This window comes from Carassius auratus, chromosome 17 (genome assembly GCF_003368295.1).
Source record: "Carassius auratus strain Wakin chromosome 17, ASM336829v1, whole genome shotgun sequence".
NCBI lineage: Eukaryota > Metazoa > Chordata > Actinopteri > Cypriniformes > Cyprinidae > Carassius > Carassius auratus.
In genome coordinates this window covers 14,395,213-14,414,135 of record NC_039259.1, presented here as the reverse complement: position 1 = coordinate 14,414,135, position 18,923 = coordinate 14,395,213, and the positions used below count along the sequence as shown (strand labels likewise).

General features: G+C 38.7%; 1 protein-coding gene across 1 annotated transcript in view; it reads left to right on the top strand.

Moving 5' to 3' along the window:
• The window catches only part of LOC113117860 (gephyrin-like), a 63,905-nt gene that overhangs the window by 11,382 nt on the left and 33,600 nt on the right, over positions 1 to 18,923 (top strand). The window contains exons 2-3 of the mRNA XM_026286784.1: positions 11,487 to 11,565; positions 18,522 to 18,579. Of these exons, the coding sequence (XP_026142569.1) occupies positions 11,487 to 11,565; positions 18,522 to 18,579 (137 nt within the window). The remainder of the gene's footprint in view (positions 1 to 11,486; positions 11,566 to 18,521; positions 18,580 to 18,923) is intronic.

The following is an 18,923-nucleotide window of genomic DNA, read 5'->3' as shown; positions in this document are numbered from 1 at the left end:
GTCATTTTAATTTTTGGGTGAACTATGGTTTTAAGGACCTGGGTTGAGTGTTGGTCTCAGGAAACAAGATATTGTTTCCAGTTAAGACCATCTTTATCATGAGTCACTATTACTACTTTTCTTCAAATATTAACTTTTTAAATATTTTAAATTAAATCTATGTTTTTTGTAATATAAAGCACTTTAAAAAACAACAACCTTTTTTTGCTCTTTAAATGTAAATATAGATACATTATAAATACATTTTATTTTATTGTATTTTTTTTTTTTTTTTTTTTTATTAATGTAAGTGACAAATTGACTGGACAGGCAAAAAAAAAAAAAAATCCTTATTGTTGATGCCTGAACAGCTTGGTTATTTTCCGGGAACACTTCTCACAGTGAGGTAGAAACTGTATCAGTAACAGTACAAGAGGCCCATATGGTGGAAACAGACTGTGTGAGAGAGAGAATCTGCCAAAGTGTCTCAGTAATGATCTCTTCTCTTAAACATGCCTTCCCATCTGAATGTGCCTGCGTTCTGTTGGCCCATGTCTGGATGAATAAATTTACTCAGGCCTTATCTGGACATAGTGTGACTGGAGCATTTTAGATAATAGAATACAGACATTAATCACAGCCCCCCCTCACCCACGGCTAAAGGAACCCCCTTGAATCAAATGGACATGCTGCTCTTTAGGTTTGTGTAACCTGTTGGAGTGTGTGTTTCAGAGCGAATGTGATTTGTTAATGTTTTCTTTGCTTGGCATTATTTCATATTTCTGTGAGTGCAACATTTTGGAGGTGGGTAGTGCCCATCCTGAGAGGAGGGTGGTAAGTTTCTCTCTTCATCAAGTAGACATGTCAATTCATTTGATTCAAGAAAGAAGGGTTGTTCTTGCTAAAAAGATAAGGACATGGCTAGGTGTTGGGCAAGCAAGCTTTTCAGTGCCAAAGTCATTTAACCAACTCTATTATACAAACAACTAACCAGGTATGATGCAATAACTGCTCTCTCCATGTGAGTTTCAGTTTTTTTGTCCCAAGCAGCTGCAACCAGAAAAGTGAGTTTTGTCGAAGACATTATTATTTTTGCACTGACATGCCTGCCCCCATGAAATCTCATTTGTCCAAATTTGTGTTTAATGTAGGGTATGTTAAACATCAAATATTTCCAGTTGGCTATAATAGCTGTGTCACAGAGCCACTGAGATACACATTAATGTTGTCTCATATATTTTATATTTACACATACAGCTCGAAAAAAAAAAAATAATAATAATAATAATATTTTGAAATATTAATAATATTGAAATATTTGTCATTTCTCATTATTATCAGTGTTGAAAACACTTGCTTGTTGCTTGTTTATTTACTTATGTGGAAAATGATTCAATTTTTGTTTAAGATTCTTTGATGAATAAATTATAAATGTTTTTACTGTCACTTTTGAATAAAAGTTGTTGCTGAATAACTATTAATTTCTTAAATAAATAAATAAATCTTACTGGCCTGGTAAGTAATAATAATAGTATAGTTATAGTAATAAAATTAATAATACTTTATTGTTGTTGTTGTTATGATCATTGTGACTTCATGGTAACATACTGTATATCCACATAAAAAAATATTTCTTTGCAATCTTGAAAATTTTGAATATTTGTATATTTGAATCTTTGAATCTTTGAATCTTTGCAATCTTGAATATTTTTTTTTTTTTTAAGCTATTAAAGGCGAAATAAATCCAATCTGGTGCATCTGTATAATGGGGTGTCTTCAGTTTGCAGAGCAGTGTTAAAATAACTTCTGGCTGCTCTTAAAGGGGGGGGGGGTGCAATGCTATTTCATGCATACTGAGTTTTTTACACCGTTAAAGAGTTGGATTCCCATGCTAGGGCAAGACAACCCTGCACAGATTACCAAAAGAGAAACAGCATCAAGGGACCAGTGGATGGAGTTTATTTTTACAGAGCATCAACGGAGTTGTGCAAGTGTTTTTGTTTGTTCCCTGCATTTCGAAGATGCTTGTTTTACAAACAAGGCCCAGTTTGACGCTGGATTTGCACATCGTTTATTTCTTAAGGATAATGCAGTCCCAACGAAAAAGGGTCACAATCGTGTGTTGGAACCGCATGCGGTGAGTAAAACTGCTTCAAATATCTCTGTGTTGTTAACTTAGCTATCGGCGCGTGAGCACATCAAGTAAACAACATGCGATGTTGTCGTCAAACTGCACTTTCCACATTTACAGCTTAAAAAAATAAATAAAAAAGACGACATCAAGTGGAACTTAGTCATTTTCCAAAACCGCTAAGCAAATATATACAGTTTCAGTACATACCACATAGAGACGCCTTTGCTGATACTGTTCTTGTTAAATTTCAGCCTCTGGATCTGTGTCACAGCTTCCAAACGCTCTCAACGCAAAAGCCTACTGGCGCTCGTGATTCTTTAGCTCCGCCCACACGTCACGCCTCTAGGCGCTCGTGTTTTTCCGGGAAAAATCGGTACAGACTATCTTTCTCTTATAAATATAATAAAAAAGGATGGATGATAAAAAAGGATGCAGTACTACTCTATAGGTACTCAAGCTTAACAGGATTTAAAGAAACCTTGCCAGTCTCGATGAAAAAGATTTATTCTAACCAATATTTCGAAGCAGTGCTATTTGTTTTGAATAACCCTTTATAATGCTAATTGAAGCACACCACAATTGGGTAATATGAGATAGCCATAGAGATGCGTTTGGTGAGAGTGACTCGCAGAAATGAGTGACTGGAGGAGTGGAGGTGAGTCCGCAGACATCTGTCTGGAGAACACTACTTTTGCGAACTCGGACTTCTTGATTCATTCTCTATCTCTGTGTTTCTCTTCATTTTTTTTGATGCAATCACTCACACATTCGGTGATTCTCCAAACACACAGATGCACAAAGTGAATGAACAGAGCACCTTAAAATCAGCGTGTTGTGTGAGACCCAGGGAGTCGTTCCACAGCAGATTAAGCTTCCGATTCGGATACAGAGCTGGTTTGTGGGATTACAGCCCAACTGAGTATTCATCTGCAGTGTCTGTCTAGTGAAGGGCAGTACTGCTGTTACAGTCCCCAGAAACCATTTTCACTAACTGGTATGCAACTTGAAGTTCTCTTGTTTTTATGTGCATATTAGAGACATTTGAGAAGGGATAGTTTACCCAAAAATGAAATTTCTTTCCAAATTTATTCAGCATTATTATTTCAAACTTGTCTTTTGTTCATCTTTAAAACACAAATTAAAGGGAGATGCTGTGATGCTGCTGACGCATGGATCTCATGAACACGTATTGAAAGAGAGTAAATTGTTGAATAAAGTCGTTATTTTAGGGTGTTTTTTTGCGCACAAAACACATTCTTGTAGCTCTATAACATTACGATTGAACCACTGATGTCACATGGACTTTTTTTTTTTACGATGTCCTAACCTTTTTGGGCATTGAAGGTGTTAGTTGTATTGTCTATGCAGGATCAGAAAGCTTAATAAATGAAGGTCTTAATAGGTTTTGGGATGGCATGTGGGTGAGAACTAAATGAAATAATTTTTATTTTGGGGTGAACTATTCCTTTAAGATATTCTAATAAAACCTGAGAGATTTGTCCCTCCATTTAAACTCCATTACATTACATTGCAACATTGACAAAAACATTCAAAACGTTCATAAATGTAACCCAAATTAATTAAGTGGTTTAATCCAAGTCTTCTCAAGATTCTTTTTTTTTTTGTGAACAATGCTTTTAATCCAGAAATCTAATAAGAAGTAGGATCATTTTAAACAGAATTGATGAGAAACTTTGTACCACATCACTCTGAGGGTAATACGAGGCTAGCGTCTTTATATTTTTGGGCTTTTGCCACTTTTATTTTTAGAGGTTGTCGTGAGGGCTTAGAAAGTCATGCGATATCACGAGTTAGCACATCAACATTTCTGGCTGACTTTAATTTCTGTTATATTTATCTGTTTTAAAAGGAAGATGTGTTGGGAGATATTAAAATAGCTTTTAGTTTGTCACAGTCTTACACCATGATTTGCTACCTGCTATTGCTAGTCAAAGTCTGGTGATATCAGCTAAACGTTTTTATTATAGAGTCTATGAGATATTTTGGCGTGCCCCATCTACTGTAAGCATTTTTGTTTCTTTGCGCTTGTTTTGTTATTGTGTGGTCTTGGTGTTGTTTTCACGTGTATGTGTGTTCAGTGTTGAGAGATGGGCTACATTTTGCTGACTAAGTAAGTTAGCAGTGGAGCTGCTGTGTATGATGTTTTATTAATATGCTCTGGAAAGAGAGAGAAGACGAGGGCAACTTTCAACTCATGCTTTTTAAAGGGGTCATATGAAGCGATTTCAATTTTGCCTTTCTCTATGGAGTGTTACAAGCTCTTGGTGCATAAAGAAGATCTGTAAAGTTGCAAAGACTAAAGTCTCAAATCCAAAGAGATTTTATTTATCAAATGTTTTGAAACTTTAACCGCATTAACACATTTCATTACACCAAATACACAAAACAATGTTCTTTTTAGCACCATAAAACGACCACTTTAATTCATTTTTCACTTAGGATTAGATCAGGGTATCGTTCTTTAGACTGACTTCAGAGAATATCATGAGAAGATGTTTAGAGTGGATTCTGTTGATGCAGAGAGCCAGTGAGATCAGATGGCCTTCGTTTTGAAGTGCATAGTGTTTACAGAACAATTTTGGGAGTGTTTTTATTTATTTCATGAAAAAAGGCTTTACTGATTTAAATTAATTTACTTTTTATGAGGAAATCAGAAATGTTTCTTATTAGAGTACGAAAAGAAATAAAGAAATAAGCTGGCCACATAAAACACCAACAGCTTTAAAACCCAGCAGAAGCTTTTGCCAGTTGGATGCAACGAAAAATGCAATTGGTGAGTGGTTTATCAGTTACAGATTGGTTACAAATGTCTGGGGAATTTAAAGTTACCTAATTCATATTCATGAGCATGGTTCACAATGTTTTGGGGATAATTTCTATTCTTGTATATGTGGAATAGCAAGTCTGAATGGCTAAAGGTTTTGCAAAAGTCCCAGCCCTGACTGAATTGAGATGTTGCAGCAGTGACCTGAAGCCAGCAGTTATTCAAAACAACCAAAAATACCAGTCACTTGAAGCAGTCCTGTGCAGAAAAATGCCTCCAAGCTGATGTGTTGTAGGGATGGAGTAGTATTAAGGAAATGTTAGGAAGTCATGACTGACTAAATGAAGTGCTACCAAGTACTTCCTGTCATCACTGTATAAATGTGTTTGTGTGTGTCTGTGTGTGTTTGAAGGAAAGATGATGTTGGTATTTTCTCAATGATTTAATAAGACGCCCTTCATTTCTCTCTAAAACACATCCACTGTTCTTTCACATTCCCTTCAGCACCCTGCCCCCTAAACAAATTATTATTCTTTTTCTCCGTTCCCTCCTTTGCCTTTGTGAAACGCTTATCTAGAAACAGAGCTTTTGCAGACTCTATACGATACATTTGTATAAGGTTGCTTTGAAATGCAGCTCACAGATCTAAGTTCCATTGTGACTTTCTCTCTTCTCTCATTAACATCATCCCCTCACACACACACACACACACACACACACACACACACAATGCGTCCAGCACTGTTAACTACGTGCCTGGGGATCAGCGTGTTCCTGTCACTGATCTAATGGAGTTCATCTAAAACCTACACAGACCATCTCCCTCTCTTCTTGAAAAACCTTTTCTTTTCAGCCCTTTTTCCTTTTTCTTTCCATATCTCTCATGTTTCCAGAGCATAGTCATGAAGGTGGAGGCAGGGGGCAGTAAAGACATTTATTGATTAGATCTAGAGAGAGAAGTGAGTAATAAATAAGTTGCTCTTGGGGAGTGGGTCCAGGGGGCTTCTCTGATTGGTCAGCAGGATGTTACGCATGCATGACATGAAAAGATAAAAACCAACACGGACCTTATGTATTGATCTTTGGCACATAGCTTTTCCTGCATCATTCATATTAAGAACATGAATGATTTCAAATTGTGCACCTGGTTTGGAGGGTTAAGACTCCAAGGATGATTTGTCCACTTTTGATAAATTTTACCTAAAGCAACTTACATTCAAGGTATTCCTTGGGAAATGAACCCAAGACCTTGGCATTGTTAGCACCACAACTACAGAAATGCAACTAGAATATCATTGAGACGTGGTGGTAGGCTTTTATCATTTTTAGATTATTTTTTTCTTTAACAACATGAAATCAAGTGTCACCCAAACTATTTTCTAAATGCATTTTATTGATATTTTATATACCTAAATATACATGGGCAGTTTTTTTTTGTATTTAGTTAGGTTACTGGTTTGTCCGTCAATAAAACACTTAGCCAGTTTTGTTATGAGCTGCCTGTTTCAATTTGCAGACGGTTTTTGATAGGACAGCTAGCTATTTGAATAAGACCACCTCCAAGCACTATATGTAGTCCATGGCAGAAACAGGTTTGCGTCAAGTCACACATCTGGGGCAGAGTTCAGAAAACATTCGGCTTAATTAAAGGTTCATGAAGGAATCATGTACCCTTCATTATCCATAATGGAAGACGTTTGAAACAACTAGGACTCTTCCTAGAGCAGGCCTCCTGGCCAAACTGAGCAACTGATGAAGAAGGGCCTTGTCCTGACTGGTGACCAAGAAGCTGATGGTCACTCTTGTTGAGCTCTATGATCATATATGCAGATGGGAGAAACCTACAGAAGGACAAACATCACTGCAACACTCCACCAATTTAGGCTTTATGTTGGTGTCGAGTGTCGACAGACTCAGTCTTCTCCTTAGTGAAGTCACAAGAAAACCAACTTGGAATTTGCAAAAAAGCACCTAAAGGACCCTTAAACACTGAGAAAAAAGATTCTCTGGTCTGCTGAATCTCAATTCCAACCATAATGTTTGAAGGACACCAGGCACTGCTCATTACCTGCAGAGTACCATCCCAGAAGTAACCTAATGCTGTGGCACTGTTTTTCAGCAAGAGGGACTGAGGGACCCGTCAGAGTCGAAGAAAAGCTTAGTGCACCAAAATATTGAGATAACCTTAATGAAAACTTATTCCAGAGTGTTCAGAACCTTAGACTGGGCAGAAGGTTCACCTTCCAACAGGACAATGACCCTAAGCACACAGCAAGAGTGGCTTACAGACAACTCTGTGAATGTCCTCGAGTGGCCCAACCACAGCCTGGGATTGAACCCAATCCAATATTTCTGGAGAAACCTGAAAACGTGTGTTTGCCCCCATCCAATCTGACAGAGCTTGAGAGGTGAATGGGTGACGTGAAGAATGGCAGATAATTGCCAAATGATGATATGCAAAGCTTGTCGCATCATACCATGAATACTGTGCACACAAAAAAAGTATTCTCGTAGCTTTGTAAAATTATGTTTGTGGTGCGGTGTCACATGTCTATTTTACCATTGTCCTTGCTACGTTTCTAGGCCTGGGAACATTGCAGTTATGTTGCTGTCTATGGAGAGTCTGAGAGCTCTCGGATTTAATTACAAATATCTTAATTTGTGTTCCAAAGATAGAACGACATGAGGGTTAGTAAGTAATGACAGAATTTTTGTTTTTGGGTGATCTAACCCTTTAAAGCGGAGGACATGGTCAGTTCACATCCCGCTGCAGCTTCTCTTTATCTGAGGTGCTGCAGCGATCTTTTACTTCACAAATTAAACACAAATTAAATCTGAGACTTAATGATTCTTGGAACATAAGAGTTGATATTCTTTCTTAAAAATGAGAATTGATTTAAATCGAAAAATTGATATTTTTTTACTCCTCCCTTCTACCAACAGCAACTTAGAGTTTTGAAACGCTCACATTTGCCTCAGAAAATCTAATTTTAGTTAAGTAAGGGTGCTTAAGAGTTTTTAAATAAAAGTTTCAAACTTATTTGCTACTTAGTGTCAGAATAAACCTTGAAAACCTGAAAGGGGATGAAACAAGACAGAAAGTAAATTGAACCAACTGGATTAGCTGATCGTCCAATTGGAGACATACTCGTCCTTGTTCAGTGATCTTTAGTACCGAATGTTTTTATATGCAGTCTTTTATAGCAGGAGTTTTCTTTTAAACGGAATGCTGTTCCACTGAGGATTGCGGCTCACAGCTGGGCTTATCTGCTCCCAGGTGTTGGACCTCTGGTGTTTGAGGAACAGAGCAAGGTCCACAGGTCTTCACTGGATGTAGGCAGGGGTTAACTAGACAGGGTTTACACCAGCTCAGCTCATGCAAGTCTAACTCCTACTCACAGCCGCAGGCAACACACACTTGCGCACACACTCACACAGTCTCACACTGAGAGGGAAACTCTCACCTCACCAAAGTGTCCATGCAGACAGACTTTTCCGTCTGCAGAGCTGTGAGTCACAGACATAAGGTAGAAAGAAATAGTGTGTGTGTGTGTGTGTGTGTGTCTTTGTGTTCGTGTACCTTTGTTAGAGCTCAAAAGATGGCGTTTCTTTTTAAGTTGAGAAGTGAAGATTGAGAGTTGGCGACATTCAGTATTTCCTTTACACTAATTTTACTTAATATAATACTATTTGCTTTTAACAACTAAAAATGTAACATGGTAATTTCATGCTCTTTTAGACATGTATCATACTATTTCCATGTTTATTCCTCTGAGTACAATGGTATACCACAAATTAATGTGGTATTACCATTCATTAGTACTGTTCATTAAGAGTACTATAATACTGTGATATTAAAAAAATACTATAATAATAATATATAAATATTTCAAGTACCTTGGAGTACCATATAAATACCATTGTGGACTAATATAGTAGTATTATCCGATACTATCATTGCACCATGGTGAATACCATCACAATACCATGGTGTTACCCTCAGTGTTTTTCGTGAAGTGTTATTATATATCATTATATATTTATATATGATATGTTTTATTATTAACAAGCCTTATTCAACTGGCTGCAAACAGTCAATGGAATGAGCAAATACAAAATGAATACTTCGGGTGTGATGTAATTATATGATAGGCTGTAGTCTGACGCGCTACATGTCTGCTGTTAGTTACTGTACTGTATTGAGTTGTGATTCACTGACTGTTAGTGCTGTGCTTGGTTTGAGCTACTTTAATTTGCATTTGGGAATGCAACATTCATTATTAGAAATGTTTATACATCTGTTGTTTACTAAGAAGTTTCAGTGTCACATAATCCTTCAGAAATCATTCTAATATGCTGATTTGCTGCTCAAGAAACATTTCTCTATATTATCAATTTTAAAATAGATTTTTGCTGAATTTAAGTTTTGCTGCTTAATACTTTGTGGAAACAGCGATACCACTCAAACATTTGAATAAGATTTTAAAAAAAGAGAAATTAATAATTGTATTCATCATCCATGAACTTGACAAAAAGTGAGTGAAGACATTTAAAATAAATTCTATTTAATAAATGCGTTAACGTTAATTAATTTTATTTATTTGATAAATGCAAAAAATTTTGTTCATTAAACTTTATCCATAAATCCTGAAAAATAAAGTGCATCATTATTTCAACACAAAATTAAGCAGCAAAAAAATTTTCAACCTTGATAATAATCAGAAATGTTTCTTGCGAGTCAAATAAATTGTAAAGATTCCTACAATCATGTGACACTGAAAACTGGAGTTTTCAGTGTCAAAATCATGTGGTCCCCAAACCAAAATCATGTGGTCCCCAAACCGGACACCCTCAGGCCCCTGGCTGCGCCTAGAAATCCTGTCCATGAAAATAATGAACTGGACCAATGATAAAGGGCAGCCCTGCCGGTGGCCAACATGTACTGGGGGAACGAGTCTGACTTACTGCCGGCAATCCAAACCAAGCTCCTTCTCCAGTCGTACAGGGACCGGACAGACCTTAAATGAGGGCCCCGGACATCGTACTCCCTAAGCACCCCCAACAGGAGGCCATGAGGGACACGGTCGAATGCCTTCTCCAAATCCACAAAACACATGTGGATTGGTTGGGCAAACTCCCATGAACCCCATTAGCACTAGCATACCGGCGAGGGTATGAAGCTGGTCCAGTGTCCCATGACTGGGACGAAAACTGCATTGTTCCTCCTGAAACTTAATTAATTAATAATAATTATGTATTAATAGTAGTAGCACTATCATTACATTTAAGTACCATTTCTTCAAAATAGTATTTCGTCACTGTTCCTTCAAGTTAAACCGAACTTTTATTTTGATCTGTTGCTGTGAAGACCTTTAGGATTCTGTTTGTATTTATGATGATAGTTTTACTCAAAATAAATGGTAAAATGCTTATGAAATGACTCTCAGGGCAGAGATCAGAGATTTTTCATGTGTTCATGTACTCATATATTGAGATGGCAGAGGCTGAAATCACAGCGAGCGTCACGCAAGCTTCAGTATGTCTAGTCAACAGAACCTCGTGACTGCACCATTTATTCACACAGAGACACGCAGAATATGTTCAGAATAAATTCAGAATAAATTCATATTGAAATGTTTTTTTTTTTTTTTTTTTAGCTTCAAATTCACAGACACTAGTCCATACCATGCTTTGATTTAAGCATACTGACCTACTTTTGTGGTATCCATCCAAAACTTGCTAAATTCTGTGACATTCCATGTTATAAAATAAGCTCTGTTTTTATGGCTGGATAACGTGATTCCTTCCGTGTTTTCCACAGCATGGAAATCATAGGGTCCTACACACACACACACGGTCACTTGTATACAATACGCATTGGCAGAACAATCCTCCACCTGTTCCTTCATTCATATGCACTCAGAAGTTGCATTTGCGTGCCTGTGACGAAGTTTTTTGCAGCCTCTCTGAGGAGAGCTCACTTCTCCTGCCTCCTGCAGGGAACACCAGCCTATTTATAGATCAAGGGTTAGCAGGGTGGAGAGAGAGAACCGAGAGAGCAAGAGATGAGGAGAAATGAGAGAAGGGTGAGAAAATGCTGCAATTATGAAGCAAGTGTTGCACTGAGCCCTTGTGCGTGATAGGAAATGTGATGGTGAATGGCAGTGCTTCATAATTCATTTACACAGCTCTTCTCTCGTCACAGAAATTGACCTGTTTTGAGTTACACTACTAGACCCTTTTACAGGGCCATCCTTAGGGAGGTGAAACTGGTGTGTTCACACAGGGCCCCACGTAACACGTTCGTGAATAGACATAGTACACCCCATATGAGTCCTATTTTCTCTTGCATAATTAATATTGCACTTTAATTAAGCAAAAACACATTTTATCCGATTACTCGATTAATCTTTGGAATTTTTGGTAGAATACTCACTTACTAAAATATTCGATAGCTACAGTCCTAAATCAGATGATTTGTGAAGTGTCATTATTTTATTTCCATGCAATGATGTGCCTTTTTCTTATCTTTTCTCTTCCTTTTTCCATGTCTCACATCCTTTCTCTTTCTCACTCTTCTGTCTGCAGTGAGTGACAGCTGCTTCAGAAACCTTGCTGAGGACCGCAGTGGAATCAACCTCAAAGATCTTGTCCATGACCCGTCCTTGTAAGTGACTCACATGCAATACACTGGCTATTTACAATACTACAGTGCTCATGCATCAGGTCCTGTTAAACATAGAACATTGCCAGACAGTCATTGTGTCCCATTCCTAGTATTTCTGTGTACTGAATGGATGGTTATTCTTCATGGAGATCAAGGCATGAATTTCAAGGCCCTGTTCCAAATCAAGACATTTTTGAAAAGTCCAAAAAAAACAAAGGGGAGCAGTGTTCAGTCTTGCTCCTGGAGGGCCAATGTCCTGAAGAGTCCTTTAACCTGCCTCAACACACTTGCCTGGAAGCTTCTAGTAACCCTGAAGCTGGTTCAATTAGGATTGAATTCCTAGCTAAATTCTTCAGGATAATGGCCCTCCAAGAGCCGGATTGGACATCCCTGACATAGCTTAAGCCTCTTTACCATCCATATGTGCCTCTGAATGCTACTGTACCTTAAACCGATCCCACAATGATGTGAGCTACTACCCAATGATCTAGACCAATATGTGGACTTGGTGGAGGACTGCAAGCCTTTAGGTTGGCATTTGGGACATGGCCCAAGAGTCCATCCCTGACAAAGGATAACGGCAACTACAGTTTCTTACTTGGTCTGTGTGCATTGCCTTTCATCCATTGTTGCAAACATTATTGATTCTGTGAAATGACAGAAGAAAAGCTTCTATACAATTTCACATAATGCAGGGCTCTCGTATGGCAAATACTTCTCTTATACTTCAGCAGATACATCTCGTGCTTTGAGAAACCTTTAACAATCTTTCAGCAAGAAGGAAAGCTTATTGTCCTTCCACCTCTCTATATAAATGCTGGCTTCTCTAGGTATAATGTGAATGTTGGAAGGCCTCAAGGTACATCCAAATCAAATTTTCACTAACAACCTGTCTAAAAAGATGCCCCAATCTGGTTGATTTCTGAAGTGCCTTGGAAGACCTGTTTCCTTGGGAAGAAAGTTAATACAGAAAACGCTACCCACTAAGCTATTGATACTTGAAACTCAGCAATGCATGCTCCGTCCTAATAATTGAATTAACTGGGTTTTTTGGTGTTGTTGCATTTATGGTTAAATCAATGCTGATTAAAATTTATTTGATGGATTACGAATTGATGATAAATTGTTCCAAGACTGCATCTGTTTCCACTTTAGTATCAGAAACCAAAGCTTCTTTCAGAGCAATTCTACATATCTGGACCAAGGTCAGAGGGGTGACAGAGACAGCAGGATGTAGGTCTCTGAAAGATGTCAGAGAGGAAGAGAAGCATGGAGCGCAGCCATAAGGTAGAGCGAGTTCAGAGAGTATTGATGGATAAGCTATGTGTGTGTGTCAGTTCAGGTGAATTGATTCATAGGATAAGCTGTCAGTTTTACTAACGAGGTGTGGTAAAAATAGAGTTGAATTAATCATTGTGGGGACACATGGCTCATCGTCCTCTGGATAGAGACTATTCCGATGTCTTCACCTACAGAGAGGTTAACATGCAGACGTTTGAGAGAGGGACAGCTGAGTACTCACCTGAGGAATGGACGTGTTTTCACCCCAGAGCAGAAAAGTGTCACCAAGGTCATGGTTCCTTATGAGAGTGAATTTTATTTGCTGCGGGTCTGCAGACAGTTATTTATTAACCCTCTGAAGTCTAAGGGTATTTTTGGGGCCTGGAGAAGTTTTGTCATGCCCTGACATTTGTGCTTTTTTCAGTTTCTTATACACATCTAAATGGCTAAAGTCTAATCTCACGGTAATCAGCACAATCTGGGCTATAATAATATGTGAGCAGCATGTATGTACATGATTGTGTTTTTGAGAAAAAAAAAGTTATGGGTGTTTAGTGAAAAACTAAAACTTTTGAGACTTTTGAGAGGGCCTAGAATTGTTCTTTCTAAATTATGTGGAAATCATCTTGTTTACTCACTTACAGGAAACAATATATTGATTTACATTTTCTAAGATACTTTTTGTTGGTAAAAATCTAATGCGAGTAGGCGTCAACTATCATGAATATCATTGTGATTTACACCTGAGAAAACAAAGGGCTGCATAATGAGCTGCATATTGAGCCTTTCAGTCAGCGGTGTCACTGAGAGTTGCAAGAAAGAATGTGAGGACAAAATAAATGTATATAATTTCATGTTTGTATTTTATTTAGAATATATTTAATTATCCCACAACATAATTTAATATTCTCTTGCGAGTGCAATTAAACAGTTTATTAGGAACAATCAAAGCTGACTTTCAAAGCTGAATTTTTTGCATCATTACTCCAGTCACACAATCCGCGTTCTAGAGCTGAAACAACGAATCGATTTAATCGATTAAAATCGATTATTAAAATAGTTGTCAACTAATTTAGTAATCGATTCGTTGCTAAATAAATTTTATTTGCCATAAGCGGCTCATTTCGTGCATATTTCAAATCTGCGGTGACCAAAGTGTGGCAGTAATGAGCCACCGGAGGTTTTACTCAGCCAGTACAGCAGGTGAAGTAGCGAATAGCCAATAGCTGGCCTCGTTTTATGTCACGTGCTTCCCGAACAGCGTCTCTGCAGCATTCAGCGGGAAGTGGGAGTACTTTACTTTGAGCCTTCAAAATGAAGAGTAACCTGTAAACTCTGCACTACTGAACTGTTTAAGGGGCCGTTCACATATCGTGTCTTTTGCGTGCTCAAGTTCGTTATTTCCTATGTAGGCGCGCAGTATGCACTCTCATAATGAAAGCGACGCGGTCGCGACACGCACGCGGTGCGATGCGCCCGTTTTTCCAGGCGCGTCCACACCGCATCCATTTATCCTTTGCAGAAATTTCCGGGTCTTCATGGAGAGGGCACGTCATGGAGAGAGCACGTCATGGAGAGAGCACGTCATGGAGAGAGCACGTCATGGTTGCTTAGCAAAGGCAGACGCCTCAGGGGCACTTCTGCCCGAGCGCTTTGGAAAGAAGGAGAAAGCGGCGCGACTAGCGTTTTCCACGCGTTTTTAGGTGCGATATGTGAACGGCCCCTAAGAATTTTATTTGTGCAGATTCTCCAGTACAAGGTTGTTTGCAAATGTTTAGTTATAAAACCTGATAACATTGCTTTTTAACAGTTAACATTTAAAGCTTTACAAACATGTTATGTGATCAGTTTGTCGTTTACCAGTTCATAATTCAGACTTGCAGCCTAATTATGACTGAATGAGAGAGGTAAATGTTTGAGTATATTTAAAATGCACTTCTTTTCTAAGTAGTCACTGCTCTTTTTCACACAGCAGGTTTTTTGTGTGTGTCCCAATTTTTTTTTTCTGGACAACCTTCTGATGGATTTTACTTTAAATTGTGAGTTCCATTCAGGTTTCATGCCATTGGCACTTTTTTTCGAAGGATTGTTTACAATTTCACAGCATAAGCTATAAAGCTTTTTCCCAGTAAATAATAAAATACAATGCACTGCAATTTTATTCTGTTTTATCCTTATACTTCGTGAAAATATGTTCTCAAAGATTCCTTAAGCTTTGTTTGGGATGTTAAACTACTTTAGGAGCTCTAAGGACTGCCATGGTGAAAACAATATTTGAAATCTCGTTGTGAATTTTGCTAGAGTATGGGTCAGTGTTTTGATTGCAGAAGAGTTCGACAAAGGATTACTAACATAATAAAACAACTCCAGGTATATTTTTGATGAGGATATGACAATGCAAAATGGTTAAAATCTCTTAAAAATCTATGCTGAATGATAAAGACCCTTTATTAATAATTTACTTGGGGAAAAAATGGAAAAAACTAAAATATAAGTACATAAACCGATTAATCGATTAATCGTAAAATTAATCGACAGATTAATCGATTATCAAAATAATCGTTAGTTGCAGCCCTACCGCGTTCCCCTACCCCTCCATTTTGGGCGTTCACGTTCACAGTAAAGAGGCTCCTGTAACTAGAAGTATTATCTCCAGCACGTGTGTTCAGATCAGGGTTGCCAGGTTTTCACAACAAATCCTGCCCTGTTGCTTCTCAAAACTAGTCCAAAACTAATCGCGATTCCAGGAGGTTCCCAGATAAAAAAAAATTGCTTCCCGGGGTTAAAATATACGTTTTTTTTTTTGGCATGGTTGTCTTGTCAATATTTGCATTTTAGGGGATAAATATCACGTTATTGGTATTGGGGTTGCTTCGAACTGCGGACATGAAAAACTACCGCAGACTTGGCAACATTGATTCAGGTGGAGCGGCAGTTACTACACAAGAGCCTTGATCTATCGAAAACTAACACAAAATCACTTTCAAAATCGACAAAGAATCGCCACCGATTTTAAAATCGATTTTGTGTAAATTGTCAGTGAATTACAGCTCTGTGTAGTAAATGCCAACCAATGTGTGACGTGTGACTGCATAGTAGTGTTGTCCCAATCCTTAGGGGAATATTTTCTAGTAGGGGTAGGGGAAGGTGTATAAAATAGAATTGGGATTGGGCCTTAGTGGTAAATGAACAACATGCTGTTTTTATGCACTGAAATACTATATAAAATTTGTGTAACATGGTTAATACATTCTTCCCTATATATTCCAATGCCTTGTCTACTTGGAAGAGCTATTAGTTGTGTCCATGCACTGCACCACAGAGTTTTGAAGTTTTCAACGTCTTTTCAGGTTGAAACCTTTACTAAATCAGTAAACACAGACACGTTAACATACTCGTTTGGGTTTGAGAAAGGCTGTGCAGCCCAACCCACATACACACTCATTAATCAAGCCATAATCGATCACAGATTCAGAAGACTCTCCAGTCAGATTCAGCATTCTTCCTTCACTTTCCTTTGTTCGTGAGTACTCACTTACACAAACAAAATACCCAGGTTGAAATCCCAAACTCATCTCCGTCTTAAAGCACCTCTCCCCAAACCCCCAATCTTCACACACCAGCGGTTTCCCTGGCAACCGGATTAAAGAGCTCTGCATCTTTGTGTTCAGCATATTCTTCTTTTAGTCTCCGCTCTCCATGTCTCTCTCTACGTCTCTCTTTCTTTCTGGTTCTCTATTTTTTGCTCTTTTGTGGGCATTACACCGTAGTAGTTAGATGGACAGATACATCAGGAGAAGATATATCATATAGATAGATCAGTACTTCATGAATAGATGCAGAACATCAATGTAATCAACACTGAATATACAGACAAGCCCCAGAAAATCGCACTGAAAAATGGGATTTTGCTAAATCATTTCAGTCTCCTGACATGAGTTTGTCCTTGTTTAAAATCCTCTTTATTTTAACCCATCACGCTATGGTTGGCCTATGTGCTCTGAACACGGCAAAACATGGTGCTCATGCAGGTTCGAGTCTGACTTGCATCATCTCCTGATCCCATTCGTTGTAACAGGCAACTGATTTCCAGAAATGTGCCCACATCTGTCAGAACTGCTATTTATTGCTAGTTGCAGTACTAGAAGCAGCCACTAGTTTGTGCAGCACTTCAGAATTTAAAGGGGGGGTGAAATGCTATTTCATGCATACTGAGTTTTTTACACTGTTAAAGAGTTGGATTCCCATGCTAAACATGGACAAAGTTTAAAAAATTAAGTTGTACGTTTGACGGAGTGTTCCCAAAATACTCCTTCCGGTGTCACAAGCTTCGGAAAGTTTTTTTTCGAGTATGACTCTGTGTGACGTTAGATGGAGCGGAATTTCCTTATATGGGTCCTAAGGGCACTTCTGCCGGAAGAGCGCGCGCTCCCGTACAGCAGAGCAGAGACATTCACTGATCAGAGCGATTCACTGATCAGAGCGAGAGCGTCGCGAAAAGTCCCAAAATAAATGTGTTTTTGGTTGCCAGGGCAAGACAACCCTGCACAGATTACCAAAAAAAAAAAAACCAGCATTAAGGGACCAGTGGATGGAGTTTATTTTTACAGAGCATCAACGGAGTTGTGCAAGTGTTTGTGTTTGTTCCCCTGCATTTCGAAGATGCTTGTTTTACAAACAAAGGCCCAGTTTGACGACGGATTTGCACATCGTTTATTTCTTAAGGATGATGCAATCCCAACGAAAAAGGGTCACGATCGTGTGTTGGAGCCGCAGGCGGTGAGTAAAACTGCTTCAAATATCTCTGCCTCCTTGTTAGTGCATCCGCCTCCCATCGGAGACCCGGGTTCAAGCCCCGCTCGGAGCGAGTCGTTGCTGCTGCTGCTCTCGTTCAGTTTCAGCCTCTGGATCTGATTCTGGATCATAAATAAACGGCTGAATCTGACTGTAAGCCATGGTTTGTTTTCGATGATGGTTTTTTCCTCACGGTAATGTCACAGCTTCCAAACGCTCTCAACGCAAAAGCTTACTCACGCTCGTGATTCTTTAGCTCCGCCCACACGTCACGCCTCCAGCCGGTCGTGTTTTTCCGGGAAAAATCGGTACAGACTATCTTTCTCTTATGAATATAATAAAACTAAAGACTTTTTGTAGTTATGAAGGATGCAGTACTACTCTATAGGCACTCAAGATTAACAGGATATTGAGTGAAAACGAGCATTTCACCCCCCCTTTAAATATGGTCTGCTCAAAAGTTGTGTGCATGTCTGTTCAAATTTCCTCTATCTCCAGAGAATGTACATCATATATTTATGTAGGAAACTGGTACTTGAAAACTAGCCATTGCGCTAAACCACCTGTTTTGTGGCCTAAAAACAGGGCTGCCAAAGTTGAATCCTCTGTGAGCCGTCACCCCTTTGAATGCAGATGTGAGTACAACAGCAAGAGTCCTGTGAAAGAAGAGAAAATGTCTTCTTTAACTGTCATTCCTGTTGTGGGTGGAGTGTGTGGGGATGTATTTTGACAGCATTTTGGTACCTCTGGCATTGTATTGCTCTTTCTCGTTCCTGCACTCTGTCACATTGTGTTTTTTCCCTCTCACTCCCCATTTCTCCCCTGCTGTTGGGACTGAACATACACTTACGGTTGTTTTCATTTGTGTGTTTCATCCACAGGCTCGGAGGCATAATCTCTGCATACAAAATTGTCCCTGATGAAATTGAGGAGATCAAGGTAACACTTCCTCTCTCACCCTTTCAGTGAGTCTGTGGTGCAACCATACACACCTCTGCACACTGCTGCCCCCTGGAGGCCAGTAATTCTGCTGCACTCATAGTCATAACATGCTCTTCCTGAAGTTTATCTGAGCTTACAAATGAACAAATTTAATAAAGTATCTAAAATGGGTTGGGACACTTGAGCTGCATTTAAAAAGTAGAAATATAATTGTACTAGAAGTGCATGTGATGTTGCACCACTAAATTGAGGGCAACTGCTCATATGGTGCACAAATGCACATACACAAATGTACCTTTGTGCTCTTTACAAAATGACTGCTGAGCATTTTGTGTTGATAT